At 35.4% G+C, this 26,718-nt stretch overlaps 3 protein-coding genes across 4 annotated transcripts in view; 1 reads left to right on the forward strand and 2 right to left on the reverse strand.

Annotated features, from left to right (window-relative positions):
• The window catches only part of LOC778561 (histone acetyltransferase p300), a gene marked incomplete in the record, with an annotated part of 23,726 nt that extends 4,421 nt beyond the window's left edge, over positions 1-19,305 (reverse strand). Inside the window, 34 exon segments of the mRNA XM_018814907.2 lie at positions 5-535; positions 852-953; positions 1,389-1,607; positions 1,842-1,952; positions 2,433-2,597; positions 2,958-3,045; positions 3,047-3,108; positions 3,649-3,843; positions 4,434-4,572; positions 4,793-4,941; positions 5,498-5,609; positions 5,838-6,059; positions 6,336-6,470; positions 6,976-7,086; positions 7,530-7,618; positions 8,083-8,322; positions 8,598-8,716; positions 9,286-9,448; positions 9,700-10,161; positions 10,434-10,532; positions 10,884-11,146; positions 11,401-11,482; positions 11,819-11,936; positions 12,301-12,408; positions 12,702-12,753; positions 13,166-13,303; positions 13,564-13,785; positions 14,220-14,319; positions 14,724-14,891; positions 15,188-15,271; positions 15,425-15,679; positions 15,910-16,727; positions 17,020-17,067; positions 17,450-19,305. Coding sequence (XP_018670452.1) covers positions 5-535; positions 852-953; positions 1,389-1,607; positions 1,842-1,952; positions 2,433-2,597; positions 2,958-3,045; positions 3,047-3,108; positions 3,649-3,843; positions 4,434-4,572; positions 4,793-4,941; positions 5,498-5,609; positions 5,838-6,059; positions 6,336-6,470; positions 6,976-7,086; positions 7,530-7,618; positions 8,083-8,322; positions 8,598-8,716; positions 9,286-9,448; positions 9,700-10,161; positions 10,434-10,532; positions 10,884-11,146; positions 11,401-11,482; positions 11,819-11,936; positions 12,301-12,408; positions 12,702-12,753; positions 13,166-13,303; positions 13,564-13,785; positions 14,220-14,319; positions 14,724-14,891; positions 15,188-15,271; positions 15,425-15,679; positions 15,910-16,727; positions 17,020-17,062 — 5,964 coding nt within the window.
• Positions 17,131-23,210, forward strand: spata4 (spermatogenesis associated 4). 2 transcript variants are annotated; one of them, XM_009862399.2, is made up of 8 exons: positions 17,131-17,172; positions 19,976-20,169; positions 20,596-20,725; positions 21,039-21,157; positions 21,497-21,551; positions 21,832-21,939; positions 22,153-22,318; positions 22,752-23,210. In XM_009862399.2, the coding sequence occupies exons 1-8, from the start codon at positions 17,131-17,133 to the stop codon at positions 22,898-22,900; spliced, it is 963 nt and encodes a 320-aa protein (XP_009860701.1). In that variant the 3' UTR covers positions 22,901-23,210.
• The window catches only part of LOC100179102 (coiled-coil domain-containing protein 138), a 7,455-nt gene continuing 3,884 nt past the window's right edge, over positions 23,148-26,718 (reverse strand). The window contains exons 9-15 of the mRNA XM_026837621.1: positions 26,355-26,456; positions 25,920-26,063; positions 25,105-25,253; positions 24,679-24,875; positions 24,223-24,402; positions 23,757-23,895; positions 23,148-23,394 (exon numbers count right to left, since the gene is read on the reverse strand). Of these exons, the coding sequence (XP_026693422.1) occupies positions 23,244-23,394; positions 23,757-23,895; positions 24,223-24,402; positions 24,679-24,875; positions 25,105-25,253; positions 25,920-26,063; positions 26,355-26,456 (1,062 nt within the window). The 3' untranslated portion in view covers positions 23,148-23,243. The remainder of the gene's footprint in view (positions 23,395-23,756; positions 23,896-24,222; positions 24,403-24,678; positions 24,876-25,104; positions 25,254-25,919; positions 26,064-26,354; positions 26,457-26,718) is intronic.

Raw genomic sequence — 26,718 nt, forward strand, 5'->3', positions numbered from 1 at the left:
GGACAAACCTAACATTGCCTTGGTAGGAAGTTGTTACGTTGGGATGCGACGGACTGATCATGTTCATCTGNTTTTGTGGCATCTGTATCTGGTGTTGCATCGACATTGGTGAAGCTAAACCACCGGACATCTGGTTCATCATGCCCATTGGACCATTCGTTCTAATCTGCTGTTGGGGCATAGTGGGTTGCGGCATGCCTTTACCCCCATGGGGCGAGACTAAATGGGTACCAGGTAACTGCTTAGCCATTCCCATTCCCCCTGCGTTGGGGGTTCCAGGTCCCCCATGCTGCGAGCCAGGGGTTCCAGGACCCACCATGTTATTAATAGGGGTTGCAGGTTGTTCTTGCTTTGGTGTAGCGGGGGCTGCGTTAACATCCGCACCCGGTGTGTGGGGTCCTTGTTGTGCGGATGTTGCCGACATGATGGCCATCCTCCTCCTCATAAGGAAGGACTCCTGTCGCCGATGTTGCTTCTCCTGTCTCTTCATTCGCATCTTGAGGTTGTAGCAGAACGGAACGGCACATTTAGGCTCCTGGGATCAAATAGATTTAACATAAAACTGAAGATAATTATTGATAAACCTCCAGACTGTACATTCAGAATTAATCATGTTTTACAGTTTCTTTAATGTTTTGCCGCAAAATAAAAAGGGTTTTGTTCAGTACATTTAGGTTCCTAAGGTAAAATACATATTATTTTCTTTTCTATTCAATATGGGTAAAGTCCTTAAGGATTTAGGCCACACTTGGCCCAATGTATTTTTTTACTTTTGTTATTTTTATTCAAAGTTGGTTTTTTGTTTTATTCGACCAAATTCTAACAATACATTCAATGTGTGAATCACAAACCTGGCAAATCTTGGCGTGGTAAACGCACAGAGCAATAACTTGTTTACAAATCGGACAACCTCCAATGGTTTTCCTCTTACAGCTCTTCGTGTGTGTCACAATCTGTAATATTAATAAGTAAGTAAACTCCTATATATATTGTCATGAAAGGCTATTCAACAAATGTGTAACTATAAATAAAATTAAAATTAGTAATTAATAAGCGATGATAACTTATATATACACAACACCCATTGTTGAAAATGGGTGTTTTTTTTAATGAGAAACGTATCAATTTTTTTTCCCCCCCCTTACATGAATTAGTATTAAAACTGACCAGAAAAAAGGACAAGTTTAAACAAAATGTTTAAAAATTAATGAAAATGGTATTTTACATAGGAAATGTCACGTTTGAATTGAAAGTTATATTAACATTTAGCTTGACTAGAACTCTAAGTTAAAGTATCAAAACGTAGTAAGATAACCACCATTCTAGCTGGGTTTACCGGAAAAATTTTTTTGCCTATTAAGTTAAAATAAACTTAATAAAATAACTACCTTTTTCATCCGTGGGCAAGCAGGTAAATTACAGTTAGCATTTCTACATTGGCAAGCATGGACAAGGGAGTTAATGCATTGTTGCACAGCGCGTGTACGCCCCGTTTCCAAGTTACCACTCCCGGGGCCAGGGGACCAAACACCCAATGCGAGACCAATTTGTTCCATCTTATGCTCGTGCCCGATTTGACCCCAACACGTACTACATAGATCAAAGTCCTAAAAATAAACATAATTTGGTTAAAAACTGTAAACGAGTAAACTCTAAAACAAAAAGTCAAAAAATGTATAAAACTAAAAAAAAAACTGAAAAAATGTTCAAAAACAAAAGTCTAAAAATAAATCAAACAACTCTTTACTACAGAAGCTCACTTTTAGAAAATACAAAAAAGCCTAAAAAATTATATTTTCTACAAGAAAAGATAATTCCCGCAAATATAAAGATATACATACCTCGCAGACTGTGCAGTGATATGGAGCTTCTATCCTGTTCTTACAATTATTACAAGTATAATCGAACTTCCCTTGAACATGGAGTTCCACCAACATAGCCATTGTTGACCACTGGAACAAAAGAGCAAAAAATGAACATCAAAAGTATTTTACAACTAATATATACAAAAATAGGAATTTTTGGTTTTTCATTCTTGTATATCTAGCTGGGTTATAATAACTGTATCAATTAAGTATCTATTATATTTCACAAGCATAATATACAAAACCAATTTATTTTTAAATACAAGAACTGTGATAAATTCTGGGCAAAAATAAAAAAATCTTCACAAAAAACACCCACAAAGTTACAGGGGAAATTTAAAGGTACATATTTACCACAATAACAACGAGTCAATTACTTTTGTTCATTTTTCCATGTTTCATACACCCACAGCCAGTGGCGCAGACAGAAAAAAAAGGGAAGGAGGGTTAAAATAAAAAAATGTTCAAATTTTTTTTTTTTTTGGGGGGGTTAAAAGGGGGGTGACCCCCTAAACCTCCCCTGGCTGCACAACTGCCAACAACCATGTATTATAACCCCACACTTACCTTTGTCCTCCGTAGCGATGAGAATTCATAATGTTTCTCGCGAGCCAGTGTTAAGAATGAATCTCTCCCGTCCATCAACTCGCACGGCATCAGCGGATCGGGGTCGGCTATCGAACCAAGCTTACTTATCGTGTCGGCAGCTTGTAAACGGATAACAAAGAAAACCTGGGGTGAAAAAAACTGGGTTAACAACTTTTCAACATATTTATAAAGACAGGGGGGCTACACATTTTTTGACATAATTTTTGGGGGTAACACACCAAAACCTTCCAGTTATATAAAGTCTTAACATAAACAAAACATGGAGTGAAAGATTCTGTTCAACTTATTAGGTATCCACATTTTTTTGGATCTAATTGCTACTAAATTTTTAAAAACTAATTTTTTGATTCATTTACTGCATGTTGTGCAAGCCTCAGTGCCGCGTTTTGTTGCATTATAAACTAAGAAGGATTCGTTAAGTAACCATTGTTATCTGTTGATAATGTATGTGGCAACTCCCTATTTACATCAACACAATCTCACTTCTTTATGTTTTTCCATGATTTGATAAAGTTTATCGGTCAAATCGTTCGCCACTTGTGGGATTTTCTTTTTCGCGCTTCTTTGTGAAAGCTTTCTTTGTGGTTGCTTTCTTTGTCTTCTGTTTTTTATCGTTCTTCGAGTTTGGGGGGCCCTGTTCGGATTGAAGGGGGGTGAACTTGAATAATCGTGCATGGCGTGAGGCCTGTGGTAAAAACGGCAATCGATGGACTTTATGCAAAGCTTAGCTCAGCATATACCACGGCTTGTCATATAATAATAACAGTCACAAAACCTATATATAAGTCTGGTCTACACTTAAGGTGTACCTTAGTGGGCACGAAGTGTATAAAACAAAACACCCGTGTTATAACGACTGTCGTTGCCCCGCCATGCGAGGATGAATAAGTTGCAAACGTGGTAACTTGTAAGCGGGCACGAGGTGTATGAAACAGAACACCTGTGTTATAACGACTGTCGTTGCCCCGCCATGCATGGATATAAACAAGTTACATTCATTCAAGACATAACAGGTAAAATTATGATACACTAAAAAGACAATTTGGGTACAGATGTAAGATGTACATAAACATTGCTTTGTCTGCATTTAACTTTAATCTACTTTTAAGATGAAGTCGATACAGGAATGGGAGAAATATTAATTATCACAATCACACAACCACCATGAACCCACCTCTTCAGCAGCAGCTTGTTCATTCGCCTCCGCCTGTTTCCGATCTTCCTCCTCCTGTTCTAACTCCTTGATACTCTCCTCTAATACATTGGGCCAGAAGTCGCCCTCGAAATACGGGAGTTCCCTCGCAGCTTGTAAGCGATCGTCCTTGGCTTGTTTATAAATATCCTTGTATTCAAGCACTACCTGGTCAACCTGGTGAATAAAATGTTTAATTTAAAGTGCAATTTTTATACAGCAATATTTTCTTAGATAGTAACGTGTAGATAATTAGATAACTCCAAATGTATAGTACTGTGGGTAACATTTATATCGATTTTGAGTATATTTTACTTCTGTTATGCATTAGAAAAGGTAGTTTAGGTCATATTAATGATCAAATACAATGATTGATGAGGTAAAAAATTACACACATTATTACTTAAGAATTAGATACATAAACTAATAACACTTAAGAGTTTAAGACACATATGCTTTATTTAACTTTATCTACAACACCCCTCCTATTTGCCAAGACAGTATATTAGACATAGCTTATTGAACACTTTAAAAATGTTCAAATCTCCACCAAAATAAAATCACAACAAATTATAAAACATCCCCAAACAAAATATAATAATGTGGCGGCCCGCCACTTGTGTGTGCGCCGACGCGTACACTAGTGCTTTTTTCTCACATTTATCTTCCGTAAAAATACCGCGCCTTGTGTTCATTCACCCTCTTAGCTTACCGCTCCAATACAACATTCTGCAACCGCTACAATATAAAGTAATATTAAGGCTTACAATTGCTTTGTCCAGCATTTTCTTGTACCATTCTTGTAATCGCTTTGGTTTTGGAATCTTTTGCTCCGGAGGATGGCAATGGAAGACGTAATCATCTCCTTCGCTCGGAGGACAAGCCCAAATATGGGCGAACTCGTATCTAAAAAACAATGGTGTCTAGTTAGGAAAATTAAAATTTCAAAATTCAAAAAAAATCAATTTGTATCTAAAAAACAAACAGAAATGCATCTAATATAAAAAGTAGTTTTACTTTTAAACAATAAACAAAAAAGCAAATTACAAAAAAATTAGAATCAATTTACTATAGCCTATATATATATATACAACTAAAATAACAACTTTTTATCAGACTAATTTACCCCAAATTCTTGCAGTATTCAAAATATCCGATCAGAATCTCATGATAGACAGCCGTTCTTAGGTGTCGTGGACGGAAGAAATGAACTGAGTCAAGATACGATAGATACACTCGTCTTTGGTTTGGTATTGGAGCGTCAGAACCATATTCCTGGTGAAAGGTAAAGTATTAAGGTATATGTTATGTTACTTCTGCTACCAAGCATAATGTAAATAATATTTCATCTAGTATATAAATAAATTTCATAACATAGCAGCAAATTTCCATAGTTTAAAATTATCAAATATCCTGTTACTTCTGCTACCAGGCATAATATATAATCCTTTTATCTGGTGTGTAACGAATTTGCAATTTTCATAGCATTTGCAAAGTTTAAAAACAGCAAATATTCTGTTACTTCTGCTACCAGGCATAATGTAAATAATCCTTTAGTGGCTAAATCTGTTTCATCTGCCCTTCGACAAGACTTCATCAGGAAATGTAACGCAACAATAAATATATATATGAGCGAAAACATTGCGCATTGCGCAAAAAAAACGTACATGTTTTCATGCCGGATGAGCCACTAAAAGATTGTGAACTTGGTAAACTTGGTAGGTCACATTTGGTATTGCGTAATTACTGTCACATGTTACTTTTATCTACATTGCATATTATTGCTACTACCATTGTTACTACCACTACAGTAATATACATTAGTTGTTACCTGCACATGGACACCAAAGAAACAGATATCGACCCCGTCTATTTCCTCAAACGCAAAGAAAGCTTTGGCCTTGTAGGGGAAAGTCTCCGGCATTTCTTTTGAATCAACGAACCTGAAGTTTAAAAGTTGGTTAGGTGATTTAGAACAGAATGTGCATATACAATGTTTGGGTAATAGACCAACTGTATAGGACCTCACCCATATAGAATAGAATGTTCATATACAATGTTTGGGTAATGGACCAACGCTGGCCTAAATCCCAGGTCCAATGACATAGCTTACTGTAATACGGCACCCATATAAAATAGCATGAAAAAAACCAATAGAACATTCTTCTTACTTTGACTTCATCCCAGGTTTTACTTCAACCGTTTTCTCTCCACTGTAGACTGAACGAATGTGAATATAACCGGCTTCGTTATTTGTATCATGTCGCTTGAGATAGCTGTTCACTCTGTGTTCAATGTGCTCACTAAGTTTGTTGTGTGGCAACTTGCTTGCCATGAACCTGTTCGGCTTCCGCTGGCTGCCACGGCTCCGGTGACAATTGTCACACACAAACCTGGAGGGGATATGGTTTACTCAGAATATTTTTTTACCTACTTTAAATTTAAGTCAAAACATTTTACAAACTAAATATTTGATCGTTTTCACAAGAAAAAAGCCTAATTTTATATTGGTTTTTAAATATAAATTCCCAGTGTATATTTCACTATGTTAATTAAAACATTTATTTAGGTGTACATTAGGATTAAATAATTTTTTTTTACAATTTTTTTACGCTTTTTATAATAAATTGCTTTATCTGTAAAATTGTAATATCTTTAAAAAGACCCACCCTTCCGGCCATATTTGTGGATTATATAACACACATATGGTGTGCAGCTTCCTTCCGCATTCATCACATTGGACAAACGGTTCGGGATCAAGAACGTCATTTTTCTTCTTCATAAAATCTCGTTTTGGCACCGAACTAAAAAAAATTAAATATTGAAACTAAATATATACATAGTGGGATGGGGAAGTTGGGACACATTTAACCTCTATTTTCTCGTCCCACTTGGTAGTAAACAAGGAACATTCAAAGAATTATAAAACTGTATCCTCACGACTCCCATGGACCGTTGTTAATTGTTTAAAACTCGATCAGGATATTTGGATATTATGCACCAAAAGTGTCCCATCTTCCCCACCCTACTATATATAGGCTTAGGTACTAAACTAGAAAGATACATAGTACTGTGAAGTAAGGTGGATACTGGTCACACAATATCTCAAATTGCCTGAATGTGTTTTGAACAACTAACAACGCTCTTTTAGAGTGGCAGGGATACAGTTATATAGTGTTTGTTTACTGAAAAATAGGATGAAAAAAATAAATGAAAATATTAAAAGGTAGAAAGTTAAAAAAATTTAAAGTTTTTATTTGTAAAAGTAACCGAACCCTAGATAACACACAAGAAATAAATACAACTTACTTTGATCCTTGGCCAGGTTCATCACTTAGTGAGACGAGGTCACCCTGGATGTCGTTGAAACATTTCTCACAGAAATCGTAACGATCCGATAACAAACCATATTTTGGGGAACTTGAAAAATAAAGGAAATATCGTGTGTATGGGTGCATGTGAAACTTGTTTATTCTCGCATGGCGGGGCAACGACAGTCGTTGTGACATAAATGTTCTGTGTCATACACCTTGTGTTTGCTTACGAATTACCATGTATGTAACTTATTTATCCTCACATGGCAGGAAAATGACTGTCGTTATAACACAGGTATTCTGTTCCGTACACCTTGTGTTTGCTTACTAATTACCACGTATGTAACCTTTTTATCACATGACGAAGCAATAACTGTCGTTATAACACAGGTTTTCGGTTTCGTAAAACTCGTGCCCGCTTACAAGTTACAACAGGCGTAACTTTGTGGGTGATTATAAAATAAATTAGCCAAAAGTTAATAAAATTCTAACGTTATGTGTTCTATAATTATGGCAAAACACATATTACTTCATGCTGCTCATTCTTACCTGTTCTGATATTCATAATATACAGCACCAGTCTGTATCGTACACAATGCTTTCCCATAACAACACAACGTCATTGGCATAAACTCAAGCTAGAAAATAAAAATTAAGTTTAAAAATATCATAACTTTAAAAACTATATATATTATATAAATGCTTTGTTTAGTTTTATTTTAAGCTTATTTAACCTTTCTTTAAATCATAACAAAATTTAGTCAGAAACCAAATAAAAATAATAGTTTGTATAGACATAACAGCAGAATAAAGCTGTTTCACACCCAAAACTGGGTCTCTAACACATAAAATGTCACCCCTGTTTCAAAAGTTATGATGACATACCATCCTAGGCACCAATAACAATAGACCTATAAAACTGAGTTGCTAAAACATATAATATCACCCCTGTTTTAAACGTTGGGTGAAATGAACCCCTAATATAACACGGGTTAGACCAATGAAACTGGGGTGATTTCATAGGATTTAGCACCCCCGTTTTAAAAGTTGAGGTGAATTCTGACATGAACCAATAACATTACACCAATAAACATAATCTCACCTTTCTACCACAACAGTAACCAAGCTCTTGCATAACTGGATCGATCTCTTGTTCAAAGATCTCCTTTAACCTCGTGCAGTATTTATACACCCTTGATGTTTTGCGATTATACAACCAAGCATTGTGAAACATCAGCCACACATCGTTCACAAACTCCCATGGCTCCTGGTATTCTCCAACTTCAAGCTTTTTACGAATAGTTGTGAGATCAATAGGATTCTTTACGATGTCATAATAATCCTGAAAATTAAAACAACATTTAATAAAAATATTTAACTTTTCTGCTGTTTACTATTTCCTGCTACGAAAATGTAACATAGCACCAAATTCTTACTGTATTACTTTACACAAGAATCGTTCAACTCTATGAGTACCAGATCAGGGTCAGATTCGCAGAATTTATTACAAGTTAACTTTACAACCAAAAAAGTAGATTTATAATACAGTGAAACTATCCCTGCCTCCCCTGAATTTCAAAAAGTTTGGTGCCTATGGTTTAAAATAATACGACTTACGGGTATATTGAGTCTATCTGGATCCACCGGATAACGGAAAGGAATGGATTCTGGGTCTTGCTTGAACAATTTCTCAACTATCGGCATTAAGACTTGGAGTAATTCGTTCGGGGGAAACACTGTGGGAGGGTGGGGTAAAGTAAGTATGTGGGTTGGGGTGACATTGTTAAGTTACAAAGTTTTACAAAATTGAAGTAAAATCACATTAAAGATGGAAAAACAATAAAATAAAAAGGAATAGAAATAGTACCACTGCAGAACTACTAAGAACCATATTGTCCAACACAGAGTAAAGAAAATGTTGGGCAGAAGTTAAATGACACAAGATATCCCAATACGCTGTTAACATGCAGTTAAGTTAAATAACTCTTGTTTTGTTGCTATAGCACTGTAGGTGAGGGTAAGTATGTGTTAATGGTGTTGCTATGTGTATAGGTGTCACGTTTTTTTTTTTTTAAGCAATAACTTGGGATAACAGTGTTAAAATTGCAGTTACATTTAAACAGCTGACAGTTTGTGGCTATAACTTGATGAATGTGTGTAGGAAATTTATTTTTCATTGACTAGTTATTTGTTTGGAGACAGTAATTTCTCATTATACCAAAGTACGGCAATCAAGGGGTAAAAAGCCAGAGACATCCCTAGCTTAATACATTGTATATCAGATGTAAAAAAGCACCAAACAAACCTTTTGCAGGTCGTGGAACTTTGGTAGAAGCAGCAGCTTTAGTTGCAACAGTGGTTGTCGTTGATTCACTTTTGATGTTTGGTTCTGTTTTAATAAAAGTGGCAGATGCTGATGTGTTGTTCATTGTACTTCCTATTGGTTTACCATCAGCGTCTGGTTCCATCTGTGTAGTATATTGGGTCAAGAAAACTTATAGATATGAGAATATTTTACTTTTATGTCGTGACCCCTTTAGTTTGAATCTACTGTACTTTTCTACAACCCTTCACGGTTAATTGCTTTAATATATGAAGTACTTAGTGGAAAATTGGTGAACTTTCGGTGACCCCTGAAGCTTGTTACCCCCAGTTTAAAAAGCCTTAATTTAAGTTGGCAAAATGCATATCAATTCTTCAATATTTTTACATAAGTTACCTTTATGGATTTTCCCATGGATTTCCCTGCTTCAGTGGATGGCTTCCTATTTATGAATGGAGTTGGTGAGACTTTGGTGCTAGTGGGCGTGGGAATTGTTACAAATGATAGCGGGGACCCAGTTTCAGTTGAACTGGTGCTTATCATAGAGGTAGTGGTAGTAGTCTGCATGTTTACTGCAGGTTTCATGTTGTTTATTGACCCCATAGTAGCTGGTAGGTTTCCGTCAGCCATCATTTGGTTTCCTTGCTGTTGTGTTGTAACGTTGGGCAAGGAGTTTTGGAAGTTGTTGTTCATCCCTGGTTGGCTGCGTTGGATGAATGAATTATCTTGCGTTGTTTCATTCATCATGGAGTTGTTGTTGGGAGGTTGGATGTTGGGATCGGAGGAGTTAAGAGGAGGACATTGGTTGTTCATTCCAGGGATTTGAATTTGGTTTGAGAATGATGTAGTCCCAAATTGCTGCGAATTTTTTTGTACACATTAAAAACAAAATCTATACATAAACATATCTGAAAGTAAATTTTCTTATTTATACCTTTTTTCATTTTTAACCATTTTTACAGATGTAAGTGTAAATAATAGAAACAAAAGTATCTTTTTTAAGTATCAGATCTTAACTTTTGCGCCCACGTTACTTTCGGACAAACGTTGTTCATGTAATTGTAAAACCTGGCCTAATCCTTGGTCCTCACCCATACAGAATAGAATCCTCTAAACATTTAAATACTTACTTGGTTGGTGATGGTCATTGGGCTGTTGGATAATGGTGGTGATGTCATAGGAGGGCGATTTGCATTCGAAGAATCAATTTCCTTCATTGCGAGGGCAAACTATAAATAATAGAATGTTGTATTGACTGGAGTAATGGGGCAACTTGGGATAAATCCTAGGACCAATAGCGTGTCAGGCTGCGGGACTTTACCCATATAAAATGGGATGTTGTATTAACTATTGTAGGCCATCATATCTAATATTTATTCACTAATATAATACTGTGGGATAAATGGATACAATTGCACATAATATCCAATATTTTTTAAACAATTAACAACGCTCTTTTAAAGTTGCAAGAATACCGTTATATAATTTTGTAACTATTCTTGGGGCGTCGCGTAAAAATGTTCCAAAATTGAGACTTTAAATTTGTGTCTTTAGATTAACACAACAGCAAACAAACTAACCTGGCGTATTGTTCCGGACAGTGGAGTATTCGGATTATTGTTGTTTACAACACCATTAGTTGGCATGTTGATATTACTGGCTGGGTTGACTTGAGATTGATCCATATAGTTAACATTGTTAACTTGGTTCACCATCCGTAGTTGGCTTGGACCACCAGGAGCTTTGTTCATGAAACCACCAGCCAATCTGTGTTGCTGTTGCTGTTGCTGTTGTTGTTGTTGTTGTTGTTGTTGGCTAACACTGGTAGGTCCATTCATGGCACCTGGGGTGGGGAAGATATTTAAGTTAGTTGGGTTAATTATGCCAACAATCATAGGCACCTAACATTGGTACTTATGCATGAATACTCTGGAATGAATTATGATATCCTGTGTGAATAATGGGTACACACAAATAGTAACAGGTTAATTGGTAATAACACACCAATTAAAGGTATTAACATGAGCATGCCGCCTTAAGACAACCCTGGTTTTTAGGAAAGTGGGCACCTATGTATATAATGATAAAAACCCATACCTAGCGGCTTCTTTTGCCTTTTTTCTTCCAGTTCTTTTTGTATTTTATAAATCTTTTCGGCAAGAAGGTGATAATACTCCTCCTAATAAATAAAAGTGAATGAATGGAAGAATGTTACTTTTTATCTTCGCATAACGGGGGCAACGACAGTTGTTATAACACAGGTGTTCTGTTTCATACACCTTGTGTCTGCTTACAAGTTATCATTGGGTGATTGTTTTTTTCTGTATGGCTGACAATATAAACAACCCATAAGTGACCACTGGGTTGGAGTATTGGATATTAATTGTCTTGCCCAAGGACACATACTTCCACAAAAGTAGCAGCGACGAGCCTTGAACCCATAACTTCTGGTTCAGAGGCAGGAGCGCTAACCACTTTCCCACAGTGCACATATCGAATATAAATAATATTTCACCCTTGAGCTGGCTTGTTCATACATCGACCCCTCTACTTTACGAGCGAATGAAAGAAGTTTAATCATCCGAACATCCGTCATTGAAATTTTATCCGGGGTGGGGAAAATATTTTGAACTCTGGAAAAAAACAAGTTTGCAAGTTTTGATAATAATGTAGATACTACCACAATATATCAGGTTACCTTATATAAACACATAAGCATTAAAATCGTTCTAAAATAAACACAACTGGTATAATTACCAGGCAATGAAAATACTTATAAATGTAAATCACACTTTTCCTATTTAACCTGTGCTTGACAATTTGAATATCAAACAGAGAATGAAATATAAAAAAAGAGACACGTAAGAAAACATTACAAGAGCATAATTATGGCAATTTCTATAAAAACTTAGCCTTTCACTAAACGTTAAGTTTCCTTGTATTTAATGGCTTTTATCCTAAACAATACCCTAACCCATCAATAACATGTGTACTTACAACTTCTGCACCAAATAATTTCGAAGTTCTTCTTTCACTTGTGAATGCCATTGGTGTACAGTACGTGGTTGTGCCATGGGTCCTACACCCGCCATTTCTTGACCAGATCTATAAATGAAGGAATGTAACTTATTTATCCTGCATGGCAGGGTAATTGCAGTCGGCATTTCATATTTCTTAACTTAAAACCACGTTCGGATAGTTTACTATTTAGCGAATAGACGCACAATATACTAAGCAGTAGCACCAAAATCCAATATTTCCTGATAGTGTTTTTACAACTAACAATGCCCTTTAGAGGCATGAGGATACGGTTACATAATTTGTTAAACAGACTTTGCTTACTGCCCCATCTTACCCCAACCTACTTTTGCTATACAGAATAATACAAGTCAACTTACGTGGAAGTTATTTCAGAGTTTTGCACGGAACTAGGGGTAGATAATGCTCCACCTGCGGAAATATTCTTGTTAGCTTGTCTTTACTTAATTATATGCTGTTGTAAACTTGTTCCAGTATAATATTAGAGATAATACTCTAGATAGTTGTTATTATCATAAGTTATACAACAATGTTTCGCAACTTGAATAAGAATTAAATTCTGGCCTAAAGCCCAGGCCCATGGCATGCCTCACTGTAGGACCTCAACCATATAAAATGGAATGTGCATATACAATGTTGGGGTAATGGGCCAACTGTGGCCTAAATCCCAGGCCCCATGGCAAGCCTTGCTGTAGGACCTCACACGTACAGAATAGAATGTGCATTTACAATGTTGGGGTAATATGGGCCAACTCTGGTCTAAATCCAAGGTCCCATGGCATGCCTCACTGTAGGACCTGACCCATACAGAACATAAACTTACCAGAAGGAGCAGGTTTCCATGAGCTGTTAAGGCCAAGAACTTCTTGCACTTTATTTTTATCAAGGGCCATGGTAGTATGGGAGTTCTTAGTTATTTGTTGCCCAGGTTGTTGTTGGGGCTCACCTACATTGCCACGACCTATCAAAGGAAAACATTGAAAATATATATAGTTTACGCTAGTTATAAAGGTCAAAACGTTATAATCAGATGGGTCTAACATGGGAACATATATGCCCTGGAATCTATTAGGATAACCTATGTGAATCTTTTTACACATAGCAACAAGTTCAGTGGTAATAACACACTATATTTAAACTATTTTAGGCCCTATTTTTCACACAAGTGGTGTCCAAACCTATTGATTACCCAGTTAAATGTATAAAGTTTGTAATAGTTACCAATAAACATGGATTGGTTCTGTTGTGGTGTTGGGACAGATTGAAGTGCGGTGTTTATCTGGCTGTTAAACATCCCTGGTTTGTTATGCGTCACATCGTGCATCGCGTTCGGGTTGTTTGAGTTGGACTGGTTTTGTTTAAGAGGAAGACACACAGAACAATCTTCACGTTTACATTGCTTCCAATGGGAGATGATTTGGCGAGAGGACGCACAATGCGCAACTGTGAAGGTGGTGATTGGAATTAAAGACAAACGTTTTTAAACAAAGGGGAGGAATGAATAGTTGAACATACTGCACTAGTAAGCACAATGCGCAACTGTAAAGGTAAAGATCGGAATTATTATATTGTAGGTTGGGGTAAGATAAGAAATGTTTCAATATATTTATATACATATTTAGATACATGGGGAATGAATGAATATAGTAAGATGGGGTAAGACGAGACATGTTTTCTTAAACCAATTGGTAGATAATATTGCATTTTGCATATCATGCTAACTGTATCATCTTACTTCACAGTTATATAGGTTATAAACTGAATTGGTTTGCAATGGGGGATAACCTAAAGGTAAGTTCCCATATGCTAATCAGAATAAAATATCATATTAGTGTCAACAAGAAAAGTTTGTAACCGACGAAGGCAAGACATCTTACTTTGGCATTGCTTCCCCTCGGTACAAGTATTCATATGCTGAAGTACGTTTTTCATCGTTCGGCAGTGAGGTACTGCACATGTGCTTGGCTCATTCGTTGACTGAAATGTTTAGGATTATTAAATTTAGCAAAATCACATTCAAATACAATACAATAAAGTATATTTGAACTTTAAATTACACTATCTGAATGTGGGTTTAGATAACAACTACAAAAAAACAAACCTTGTTTAAAACCTTCATTTAAACTATTGGCAACTGGCATTAGTAATAAAACTATTGAAAGTGGTGCCAATTAATCCATGGCTTAACTGGAGAATTTTGGTAATTTAAAAAAAAACTTAGCATATAACAGTTTATTATTTTTAAAGTATTTAACGAAATAACATTTAAAGAATATTTACTTGAATATACTTAAACAATTTATATAAAAACTCGCTTATAACAGTTTATCATTGATAACTTAGCATATATATATATATATATCATATTAAGATCAACTTACTGCATTTTTAAGGCATCGGTGTGCATGTAACAGTAGGAATAGTTGTTGTTGTATTAACTTCCTTTTCTCGGGGTCCACAACCCCACCGCCACTTGATTGCATGCGGTTACCTGCAGGTGGAACTTGCTGCATCCCTGATTGAACCATTCCTCCTGTTTGCTGGACATTCTGGGAAATGCATGGGATTAGATAAGAGCAAATTTACATAGGTGAGTCCAAATGTAACTTATTTATCCTCGCATGGCGGGGCAACAACAGTGGGTATAACACGGGTGTTCTGTTTCATACACCTCGTGCCCACTTATAAGTTACCACGTATGTAACTTATTTATCCTCACATGACGGGGCAATGACAGTCGTTATAACATGGGTGTTCTATTTTATACACCCCATGCCCGCTTACAAGTTACCACGTATGTAACTTGAACCCGTAACCTCTGGGTTAGCCAGACCAGAAACATTACCTGCATAGGATTCATCTGTGTCGTTCGCATCATTGGGTTTGGGTTTTGTTGTGGATGCTGCATGGTTACGTTCGTCATTTGGTTCTAGTAGAAAAAAAAAATGATAAACTAGATTTATTCACAATAACTAATATTCAAACCTACTACATGCTGCTAATATTGTACAGAAAACGAAAAAATTAATAAAGAGTTTAGATTTTTTATTTTAAAGTTTTTCTAAATAACGAATATTCCAACCTGTTGCATGTTGTTGATATTAAACTGGGGTTGCCCCATGTTCATATTCTTTTGCTGGTACATGTTTTGTCGAATGGGCATCCCATCATGTGAGTTTATTATATGCATGGGCTGCATGTTGGATCCCACCACAGTTTGGCTGTTCATTGGTATATTGTTGGGTTGTTGGGGTTGGGTACCGAGCACCATGCTGTTAACCATCGTGGTATTTCCAAGAATACGATTGTTGTTGGGACGTGGAAATGCCATTCGCGTCTGATCGTGAATTAGTACAGAATTGGGGTTAAAAGTTGGTTAGCACAGAATACTAATGCTGGTTGGTAAAGAATTAGGTTAAAAATTATCTAGCATTGCATTTAGGCTCTAAATTGTTGCAGCAATTATTAAATAGAATTTAGTATGTAGATTATTGTGCACTTCATTTATTCAGAGTTTACAGTGAAAAAAAAAAAAAACAAAATCAGAATAAATTGAATTAAAATTACCTGCATGTTATTGGTGACACCAGGAGTGGCTTGCATGGTTTGCATCTGCATTGTATTTTGTGGTTGGCCAGCTCTGGTCATTACGTTCATACCTGGTACAGTTGCCATGCACATCTGAGGCCGCATTGGACCATTTATAAACACCTGTGGTTGTTGTTGTTGTTGTTGTTGTAATTGTTGTTGCTGTTGTTGTTGTTGCATGGTTGCATTTTGAACTTGGTTCAAATTGTTTTGTTGAGTCATTTGTTGAGGAGTTATAGTGTTTCTATTGTAGACACCCGTGGTCGGTAAGCTTGCATTTATCATAGTTGGGTTGGATGATGTTAAAGTGGGTTGGACACGAGGGGAGGGAGTGGTTCGCATGTTGCCGCCTGATCGTGAGATCGATACGGACATTGAGGAATTCATTGGTGATTTGATGTTGTTAATATTGGAGCCTCCTGTGGGGCTTTGCATCGACATTAAGGAGTTAGAGGCGGGGCTTTGTTGTGGTTGGGAGGCACGGGACGGTCGGGGGCTACTTGTGCCTGTGTTTACGGGGGATGGGGTCCCTCCTGGGTACTTGGGTGACCCCCTGCCTGTCTGCAGTAGCTGTGTGACTTGTTTGTTTTGCATTGAAGCTGTGGAAGCAGGAGCGGGCATGGAAGGGGTGTTTGCTTGGGTGGGAAGAGGTTGGGGGGGTGTGGGTTGGGTTTGGCCATTATTGATGGTGGTGGGGACCGGAGGTGCCGCTGTGGACACCGTTGGCCCATTTGTTAACCCACTTGGGGTACCACAGAGGAGTTCTTCTGGTAGTTCATTTTCCAGACTAAATATATCTGGAAATAAGGAAAAATCCGAATTTTAGAAAAGATTGATACTGTTTCAGAGAAATAGTGAATCAATAATTGGCAAAACACATAACGGTCAAGTTTTAAAAACAATGACAATATTTAATTTTGAGAAGATAGAATCTAGCCTTATTTTGTAAATAAATAATGATTAACATTTTACATGCAAATCCCCCCAAAAATAAAAAAAATCTACACTCACAGTCAAGTCATAAATCATAGAAACTTTTAGCATAAATACATTAGAAATTTAATCTAAGATTTATCAAAAAAAATCTACCTGAGGTTTTTTGTCTTTTCGAAGGTGGTGAACCATCAGCCATGGTTACTACAATAAAAACAAGATTAAAATTAGAACATTTACAAATACAATGCACTATAGGTGCCTAACATGGGTATGCTATGCAAGTGTCCATACCCAGGATATATCAAGGTATTCATGGGTACCCACTCTAGTAGAAATGCACACACGATTTAAATCTTAGAAACATGTCTTAAAATAAACACTATACAGTGGTGATAGTGCAATGATTCGTCTATTTCCAAATAACAAATTAATAATGTGACAACTAGCAAATAACTTTATTAACGTTACGCATGGAAAAGAATATGCTTCTCCAGCATAAGCTCTTACCATTTGAAATTTATGTACATCCTGATTTAAAAAAGCTTAACGCCTACACACTGTTCATACTTACTTTGCAACTTACAGAAATCACAAAACGTTTTTCAAGAAGTGAAATTTATTCATCCTTGTCATTATTAAAACTTACGGTCTATTACATAGTTTTATCGGATACTATTAGTTGAAATATTTACAAAACCTGTGAAAAGCACTCAGTTTACATTTTTTACAAAAATCTGCTTGTTTTTTACAAAATCTACCGCTTGCAACATAGTACTGGTATTTCTAGTACAAAACGCAATTGGTGAAACACAACATGCATAAAAAACAGTTCAGCAAAAAACACCAAACTCCTTAAAGATGTTGCTTATTATTACATTAACTACTGTGTACTATGGAAGAAATTATATCGCACAGCACCACAAAGTTAACGAACACGGCCATTTTGTTAATGTACACCTGGTATACATAAGCTAGCTAAACTAAAACATTAGGTCCTAAACTTTCCATTGCAACGATGTGGAGTATTATTTAAAAGTAATACATAGCATGCTTTACTGTTTTAATGTTAAGTAAAATGTTTTACTAAATGTCAAAACCCAAACATCAATCGCGAATATAAAGGAAAGAAATGCTGGTGGCATATTCACTGACATTTCTATTATTACTTTTTGTTTGTAGCAAAAGATACAATTTTTGTATTAAAGGTTGTTAATAAATCACTGGTGCGTTGCAACAAATAGTAGGGATTAAGTGAAGTAGAAGTATTATGACATGTGGAAATGATCTTGTAGTAGTTGCACATGGCAGATTAAGTTATAGGATTAAGTTAAGTTGAAACAATGTTAGAAACATAGGAACAAAATTTATCTAAAACGAATAACAAGTAAAACCTTAACAATGCTCAAAGTAACAAAAAGTTACAAATATGGCAAAAAAATTTCATATGTAATCTGGAACTGGGATAATAAATAGTAAATGTGTTTTATCATCAGTAAACCAATCCATGATATTTTGTTAGCAGTCTATACAGAATAGCAGTGTAATATGTCGGGAAAATAAACATTGATATTTAAAAATATGCGCGAATCCACCACATGCTTTAGCGTACGAAATAATTCAACCAATTAATTTATTCCAAACATTCAGCTTTGTAATAACTAATAAACCCTTAATTTTAAGAACTTTGCCAATTGTTATTAAGTTACCTATGTAAATAAACGAGCCATGTTTTGCATTACAAAGCTTACATTAACTTATAAAACATAACAAATTACACCAAACCTAATCACAATGCTGCATACATTTATAGTCTACTAAAATGTCCTAATCTGTCTTGGCAAGAACAAATTACACATGTGCACATTACATGACTATGTACATTAATATAACACATACCAAGAAAAAATATTTTTAAATCAGCTAAAAATGTGACTAAATAAAACTTTGTTCTGTTATTACCCAAATATTTAGTTAGTAGGCACACTGTCTATTAAAATGACATTTAACATTACAAACTTTCGCTTTGTCAAACCAAAAAAATCCGAAAATTTCTTAAACACCGACTGGGGAGCGCGAACTAACTGCGTGCGAAAATAAAAAATTAAATTAAAAGTTGTCTCAATTCTTATTATACCGCTTACTTTCTGGCTACTTTCACTTACTGTACGGACGTTAAGGACAAGACCAAGTTAAATTCGGTATCAGTTCATTATTACACCGGTATAATTTGGCGTAATAGCGATTTATTTTTACGAGATTCGCAATCGAGCCCTAAAAATACTTTTAAAAGCGATAATTTCACTTTTTACGCTGCTTTGGATATTCTGTATAAACTGACTAAATATTCAACTTTTTTTGAGAAAAAAAGTAAAAATTGATATAGTTATTTAGTTAAGCTATTGTAAACATAAATACTACGACCAATTCTTCCGTTAAGATGGCGGCTGTTGTTACCTCTACATCCGGGACATCATAAAAGGGGTCAAAGGTGCCTCTTAAATTTTTGGCACTAGTGGCGCGCTTGATATAGAAGTTGTCCCCAATATTGCTTGGTCACCAATGATTCAAACCACACAAACTGTATCAAAGTTATAAGTTACTGAAACTATATTTATTGTTTATTATTATACACAATCTATCGTTCAAACACACAAGGGAAAATTTGGCAGTTTTACATCCATTGATTTTAATTCATTTAATTGGAATAACGGTTTTATTAATATCCTTTCATACAGTCTTCAAACCGATTAAAATTAAAAATTACGATCAAATTTAGCTTTAAAGTATTTGCGTTACAATCGTATAAAAAACACTTTCCATTTGTATTTTGTTCGAACATAATAGAAATAGTAAAATGTATTAATGTGGTTTTTGTGGTTTCTAGGAACTTTAAACTCGTTGCCATGAAAGCTAAAATCGATCAATTTACATAAACTTTTTCAGGACAAAATATAGTTGTTTCTTTTCTATAATTATTAGGTTGGTGAGTTTAAAACAAGACTAGAATCTTACCCAAATATTTGTTTATTAGATCCCATTATATAGTAATACAAATGTAAAGCATTTAATCAAAATTTACATTCAAATTTACGTTTATATTATTTTTCAGATATGTTTGTTTGTGCATCAGATTAAAACATCGTCCATCGTTAGAGTTTATAATTTACATGTTAGAAAAAGTTTAAAATGCCTTCTAAATAAACCAATTGTTAAGGATATCCCAAGAAAATGTGGCGTTCCTAGAGAAGTTTTAAAATGGATTCAAAGCTTAGATTTAACATATCCGATCAAGAATACAAGAAGGTATAAAAACATATTGTAGAGTTTAAAACATTGTGATTAAGTTTTAGTAAATTTCTACTGCAATTGAGTTTTAAATTGCCGTTTTTAATTTGTCACTTATTTATTCTGATTGCGAGGAGGGGGGGACAACAAGATTGTAACATAGATGTCAGCTTATGAGTTGCCATTTGCACAACTGTATATGTTGAGGACATGTGTATTGTAGTATTTTTTTATTTATGTTTGTGACAATTTTGTTAAATCATTAGTGACCACTAGGTTAAAGCAATGAACATTAAATGTTTTGTCCAGGAACACACACAGTAGCAGCACCGAGCACTGAACCCAATACCCCTTGGTTTCAATGCGAGCATCTAACCTCCAACACTTTGACGTATACAAAATAAACTTAAAAAACCTATATTGAGTTTCAATGTTTTGTTTCAGAGATCTAGCAAACGGGTTTCTTGTTGCTGAAATCTTTTCTTGGTATTTTCCCAAAGACATCCAGATGCATTCATATGATAATGGAACTTCACTGCCAACTAAACTTGGGAACTGGTCACAACTTGAAAGAGTTAGTTTAATTTTAATTATATCTAATTTTTATTCCTTTTAGATAACGCTATGACAAATTGGTAAGCGTGTCTGACACTAGTCCAGAGTTTACAAAATCGAGGCTTGATGCTGGTACGATTGTGGGCATATATGTCTCTAGGCAAAACTTTTAACAGTAATTCCGACCTGTATGAAACATAACACACGTTTTAAAAAGACTGTCTTTGCTTCGCTATGCAAGGATAAATAAGTTGGACTTATACACCTTCATCTCCTCATATGGATAAATAAGTTACAATTCATAGGGTGTTATATCCACCTTGTACTTTCAGTTCTTTACAAAGAAAAAGCTTGACATCCCAAAAGAAATGATAGATGGGACAATACATTGCAAACGTGGAGCAGCAGAATTGCTCGTTCAAACCATTTATTCACTTTTAACCAACAGATTGTAAGTGATCTAAATTGTTACTTTACTGATCACGTTTATTAATTAGTCATATTTTGATTTGATATTCAACCAATATTCATCACGTTTAAACCGTTGCCAGATATAATATAATTTGTGCTGTAAGAACTGTTATAGGAATGTATATTTACTGTTTATATTTCAGAGTAAGATAAGGTGTTACAATCCACCTTTTATCCAAAACAGCGTTTTTTTTAATCAATAAGCATGTTTTAACAACTGTTGGTTTACCGTTACTACCTGTCTTTTTACTTTTGTAAACTCTCCCGCTCTTTGTTATCCTGACCGAAAAGACAAAATGATATTTATTCCATCGTTTAGGGTTCGAACTCTAACTTCCGAACAAGAAGTCGATTTCACAGATCGTAAATATCAGGTTTGTTTATTTCTCTGATTATTTGTATTCTATTCATAATCATATTGGTGAGGTCGTATGTCGAGGAATGGTTTAGCAGCCATGCGTTTTTATTTGACACTTTGAGTTTTGAATGTTGTTTTGTTGCTAATTGCCTACTATTGGTTGTTTTAACTAATCTGATCTTTGTTACTGTTTCTGAATAGATAAGTAAAAATTATGTGTTTTTTGCAACCTTTTTTGTAATTCATGTTTATGTAACTTAGGTCTATCTCCAATTTCAACCTAAATTCCATGTCAGGTTCATCTCCCAATGCATGCTCGATCCACTGCCTCCCATGCAATCAAGAACAACTTGAAGATAACTGAGTGCATGACTGAACCCAACATCATCACCAACAAACAAAAAGTAATTTTATTACCACATTGGCCTACTGTTTAATAGATACAATATTCTTGTTGAAAAAATATTCGTTCTGATTTATGATGAATAAGTTTTAATATGATTACTAAAAAGGTAAACTTTGGTGGTATTTTAGATCGCTTTTGGACATTTCTATCAATACACAAATTTCAACTTTACAATGATATCCCCTTTAACATGACTTAACCACGAAACCAGGCACACGCGATAATAAATCGTCACCTTGAGCATCGTAACCTTGATAGAATGGAAGATCCAACCAGGTTCAATATTCGACCAACCATTGGTGAGCTGGCAGTCAGGTTGGCTCCATTACAAGGAGATGAAGCATCCAATGAAGTTTGGTCAAGTGAACAAAAGAAAGGTAGATGGTGGACTAGTGTGAAAAAGTTAATGTATGACTTATTTACCCTTGCGTTGGCGGGCAATGACAGTCGTTATAACACGGGTGTTCTGTTACTTACACCTTTGGTTGTGCCCCCTAAGAGGTACCATGTGTGTTACTTTGTGGGTGATTGAATCGCATAGCAGGGCGTATGGAAAAGTTATGAATGAATAAATGTGACTTGCTTTATTCCCATGTTGATAGTTTCAACACCAGTGTTTAGTTTCATACACCTCGTACCCGCTTACGAGCTACCACACATACCTTTGTGGGTGATTGTTATTTTAAACAACCCTGTAGTGACCACCGAGTTGGAGCAAACTTAGCTTTTTTAATGATTATTCTAAATAAATGACACCATAACCTGCCATTGCTGCCAATATATTAAGACTTGTCAATAATTCCAATCCAGATTCGCCATTCAGTGCAGCTGGTAGAGAGCAAAAAACTAGCAGTGTTCAATTCAGGGAAATCCAAGTTCAACAAATGAATAAATCTTCACAAATGTCGGTGAAACCAGGGAGCATACATACCATACAGACACCTGTGTTCACACAGTAAACAATAAACAGTGGCATCTATACATTATAGTGGGGTGGGGTAAGATGGGACTTTTTATTCTTTTTTCACATCCCATGTAGTAGCAAACAAAGAATTTTAATTCAATGATATGGATTCCAAAAGAACATTATTAATTGTTTAAAACCAGATTACAAAATTTAGGATAATATACGCTAACAGTATCCTATCTTGCCCCACAGTACTGTATTCTCTATAATCACTGTACCCTATCCATACCACCAACTCTACTATTCAAAGTGTATTTTGTGGCTATAAAATCAACGATTACAAAAATATATGTCATGATATATATTGTGTCTATGTAACACTACATATAGGATTTCTATGTTGTGGTAGAAGTTTTTAGCAGATTGAGGTTGAATAATATGGAACGTAGGTTGAGTGACAGGAACGAGTTATCAGGATCACATTCGCGATATTTTTCCTGAAGGATTCTTCCAAGTGAAAACGTTTCAAATAATTTTCGGTTTCCCCTGTTGAAAAATGTTAATAAGTGAAACATAGACATAATATGGTTATTTTACTGACTGCTCCTGGTTATATTAAGTAGTTATTAAAACACAAATTTCTGGTCAGTTAGTATTAAATAATCATTTAAACAGAAAATTCTTTATAGTAAAAATAAAAAAATGAGTCAGTTTTACTATAAAAAGGTTGAGAACATTGTGGTTGAAGTCATAGCTTTTTAAAAAGACTTTTTGAGGTTGTTATCATTGTGCGAAATATGAAACGCCAAATATGTTTAAATAAGCTCAACCCCCCTGTGTGTATCATATTATAGAACAGAGATTTAGGTTAAAGGAACCATGCAAAACAGTGCTGCTTAAAATATTACTTGATCTTTGAAAGTTTCTGCAAAATAATGCTAAGTTTTTCGAGAGTTGAATTATCTGTGGTTGGCGATCGAACGGACGACGTTACGGCACGAAACCAACTTTCGCAACTACATAGATCAAGGTAGGATGCAAGCAACGCTGTAAACAACACAAATAGAAGGATTTACCACAATAAGTATTCAACTGTATCACATTCATCAAACCGGTTTTGACTGTTTTCAGGTTTGATAATGTTCTGCAGTTTCTTGTGTAAAATATTTATTCAGAATTGGTTATAAATTCACTATGATAACTATTCAACAACTTGGAAACACAAAGTAATTGGTAATAATTCAATATGCTAACTATTTAATAAATTAAATATGTATAAAATACAGCAAATACCAAAATTAGGTCCAATTAGTGGTCTCCAGTCTTTTTTTGGCATAACAAAAAATAATTTGACATTAAGATTAAACTTCATACGTGATTCCATGGCCATTTGTAACATAACATCCACAGCACTGCCCAACAACGCTTTGTTAGTTTTGTACGTCATGAACGGCAACACAGCTTGTGTGGCTGAGTATTCAAGGAAAGTTTCTCTTCCTCTCTCGTCTTTTAAATCTCGTTTCAGTTGATCGAATACTTGCGCCAACATGTCAACTAATGTGATGGGAATGAGGTTTTAATCAATAATTGAAAGTTGCATGCGCGGTAACTCGTAAGCGGGCACGAAATGTATGAAATAGAATACCCGCGTTATAATTTCTGTCATTGCTCCTCCATGTAAGGATAAATAAGATACGTGGTAACTGGTAAGCAGGCACGAGGTGTATGAAATAGAAATAGAAGTGTTATATTGACTGTTGCTTTCGAGCCATTGAAAGAAAAAACAAGTTACATTCATTCTTGTCCTAATTTTTCTTTAATAATAATAACCTTGGTGTAAAGTCTTCAAGATAACGAAACAAGACAACATTCGGACTTCTGTGTTTGTGCTTCGGAAAAATGAGTTTTGTTTCTGAGGTTTAACTTCAGTAGTCGTAAGTGAATGTTGTAATGTAGTGTTGATCATACTGGATGAGATGTCTGTTGTTGGTTTCGTTGGGGAAGATCTCACTAACTCTTCACCAAGCCTGGAAATGCATCATGTAGTAAATACTGTGTGACAGCCTGTAACTAAGATACGAACATAGGTGACAACTTCTACATTACATGGGAGGCAGAAATAGTTTTCCTATTACACAAATCTTTTTGGTTGCAATGTTTACTGCTTAGCTTAGTGTGAAAGATTCCAGGGTAAGCCTGCCCATTCTGCCACCCCAGGTTTGGCGCCTAAGCATTATAACACAAGTAACAACCAACCTTCTAGCAGTAGAAGATAGGAGTGCATGGTGTGTGTCTTCAAGGTGATGTAATGACCAATATATGAACCTTATGTACGGTAGATGATGTTTCACTTGAGATGTAAATAACGGTAGATATCGAATCACTTCAACCAATAACGGTAATACCTGAGAATATAAATAAATACAGTAAATATAGGTAAATATGAACTTATTTGATTTAGCGTTTAATATTGGATTGATGAATGTAACTTATTTAGCGTCACATGGCCGGACAACGACAGTCGTTATAACACGAGTATTCTGTTTCATACACCTTGTGTCCGCTTACAAGTTACCACATATGTAACTTATTTATCCTCGTATGGAGGGAATTACGGTCATTATAACATGGGTGTTCTGTTTCATACACCTTGTGTCTGCTTACAAGTTACCATGTATGTAACTAATTTATCCTCGCATGGCGGCCAATTACAGTCTTATACCAAGAGTCTTCTGTTTCATACACCTTGTGCCTGCTTACGAGTTACCACGTATGTAACTTATTTATCCTCGCATGGCGGGCAATTACAGTAGGTATAACAGGGGTGTTCTGTTTCAAACAACTTCCTTTTCATACACCCCCTCCCTGCTTACCAGTTACCAGGTATGTAACTTTGTTGACTCTTTTATTACTGTATGGCTGACATTTAATACAATACACAATGTTAAAGCCTAAAATAGTCTAACTGAGGCAATATTTTAAAATAATGCAGCTATTAATTGACAACCTCATGATGTCTCTATCGTCCACATTGTTTCAGATTGCCAAACATAAAATTAAATCTTCCTCACCTTTAAGCAGTTATCCCCAATATATTCCCTACTCCTATGCAACACTGCTACACCAGATTCACTTTTATTGGCGAGGGGTTTTAAATGAGCGCTACAAACCCATTCAAGTGTGACTGACAAAGCTTCGAAGCAATTTCCCCAAACCTGAAAACAAAAACACATATATAGTATTGTGAACCAAGATGAATACACCATTAGCACATTATATCCCATATTTTCGGGACTTTTTTTAAACAATTAACAACCCTCTTTTAGAATAGTAACACTAGTTGGAAGACAGTTATATAGTTCTGTAAACAAACCTTTTTTACTACCAAATTCTAAATGTAACGATAAAAGAGAGTGAAACAGGTCCCCTATTACCCTGACCTACTGTTCAATATTTTAACTGTATTATAATTTCCCATTAGTTCAGTAAACTAAACCACTACATACTTTGGGATTCTTCTCCACACTTTTAGTTGGTTGAGCCACAGGTTTGTCATCAAGTTTCCTATTCTGTTGTTCACTTAGTACCTGAATAAAGTCATCATTTAATTTGGAGTTTTTGATTAAATTAATTTACTAAAATAAGTAATAAAATTCTAAAACAAAGATATAGTAGGGTGGGGGAAGATGGGACACCCTTTAAATCTATTTTCTCATCCCATTTAATAGTAAACCAAGAACACTCAAAGAATTATAAAACTACATCCTTAGAACTCCCATAGACTATTGTTAATTGTTTAAAACACAATCAGGATATATGGATATTGTTTGCTAAAGGTGTCCCATCTTCCCCCACCCTACTATATAAAAC

The sequence above is a fragment of the Ciona intestinalis genome, chromosome 14, assembly GCF_000224145.3.
Source record: "Ciona intestinalis chromosome 14, KH, whole genome shotgun sequence".
NCBI classification, from domain to species: domain Eukaryota; kingdom Metazoa; phylum Chordata; class Ascidiacea; order Phlebobranchia; family Cionidae; genus Ciona; species Ciona intestinalis.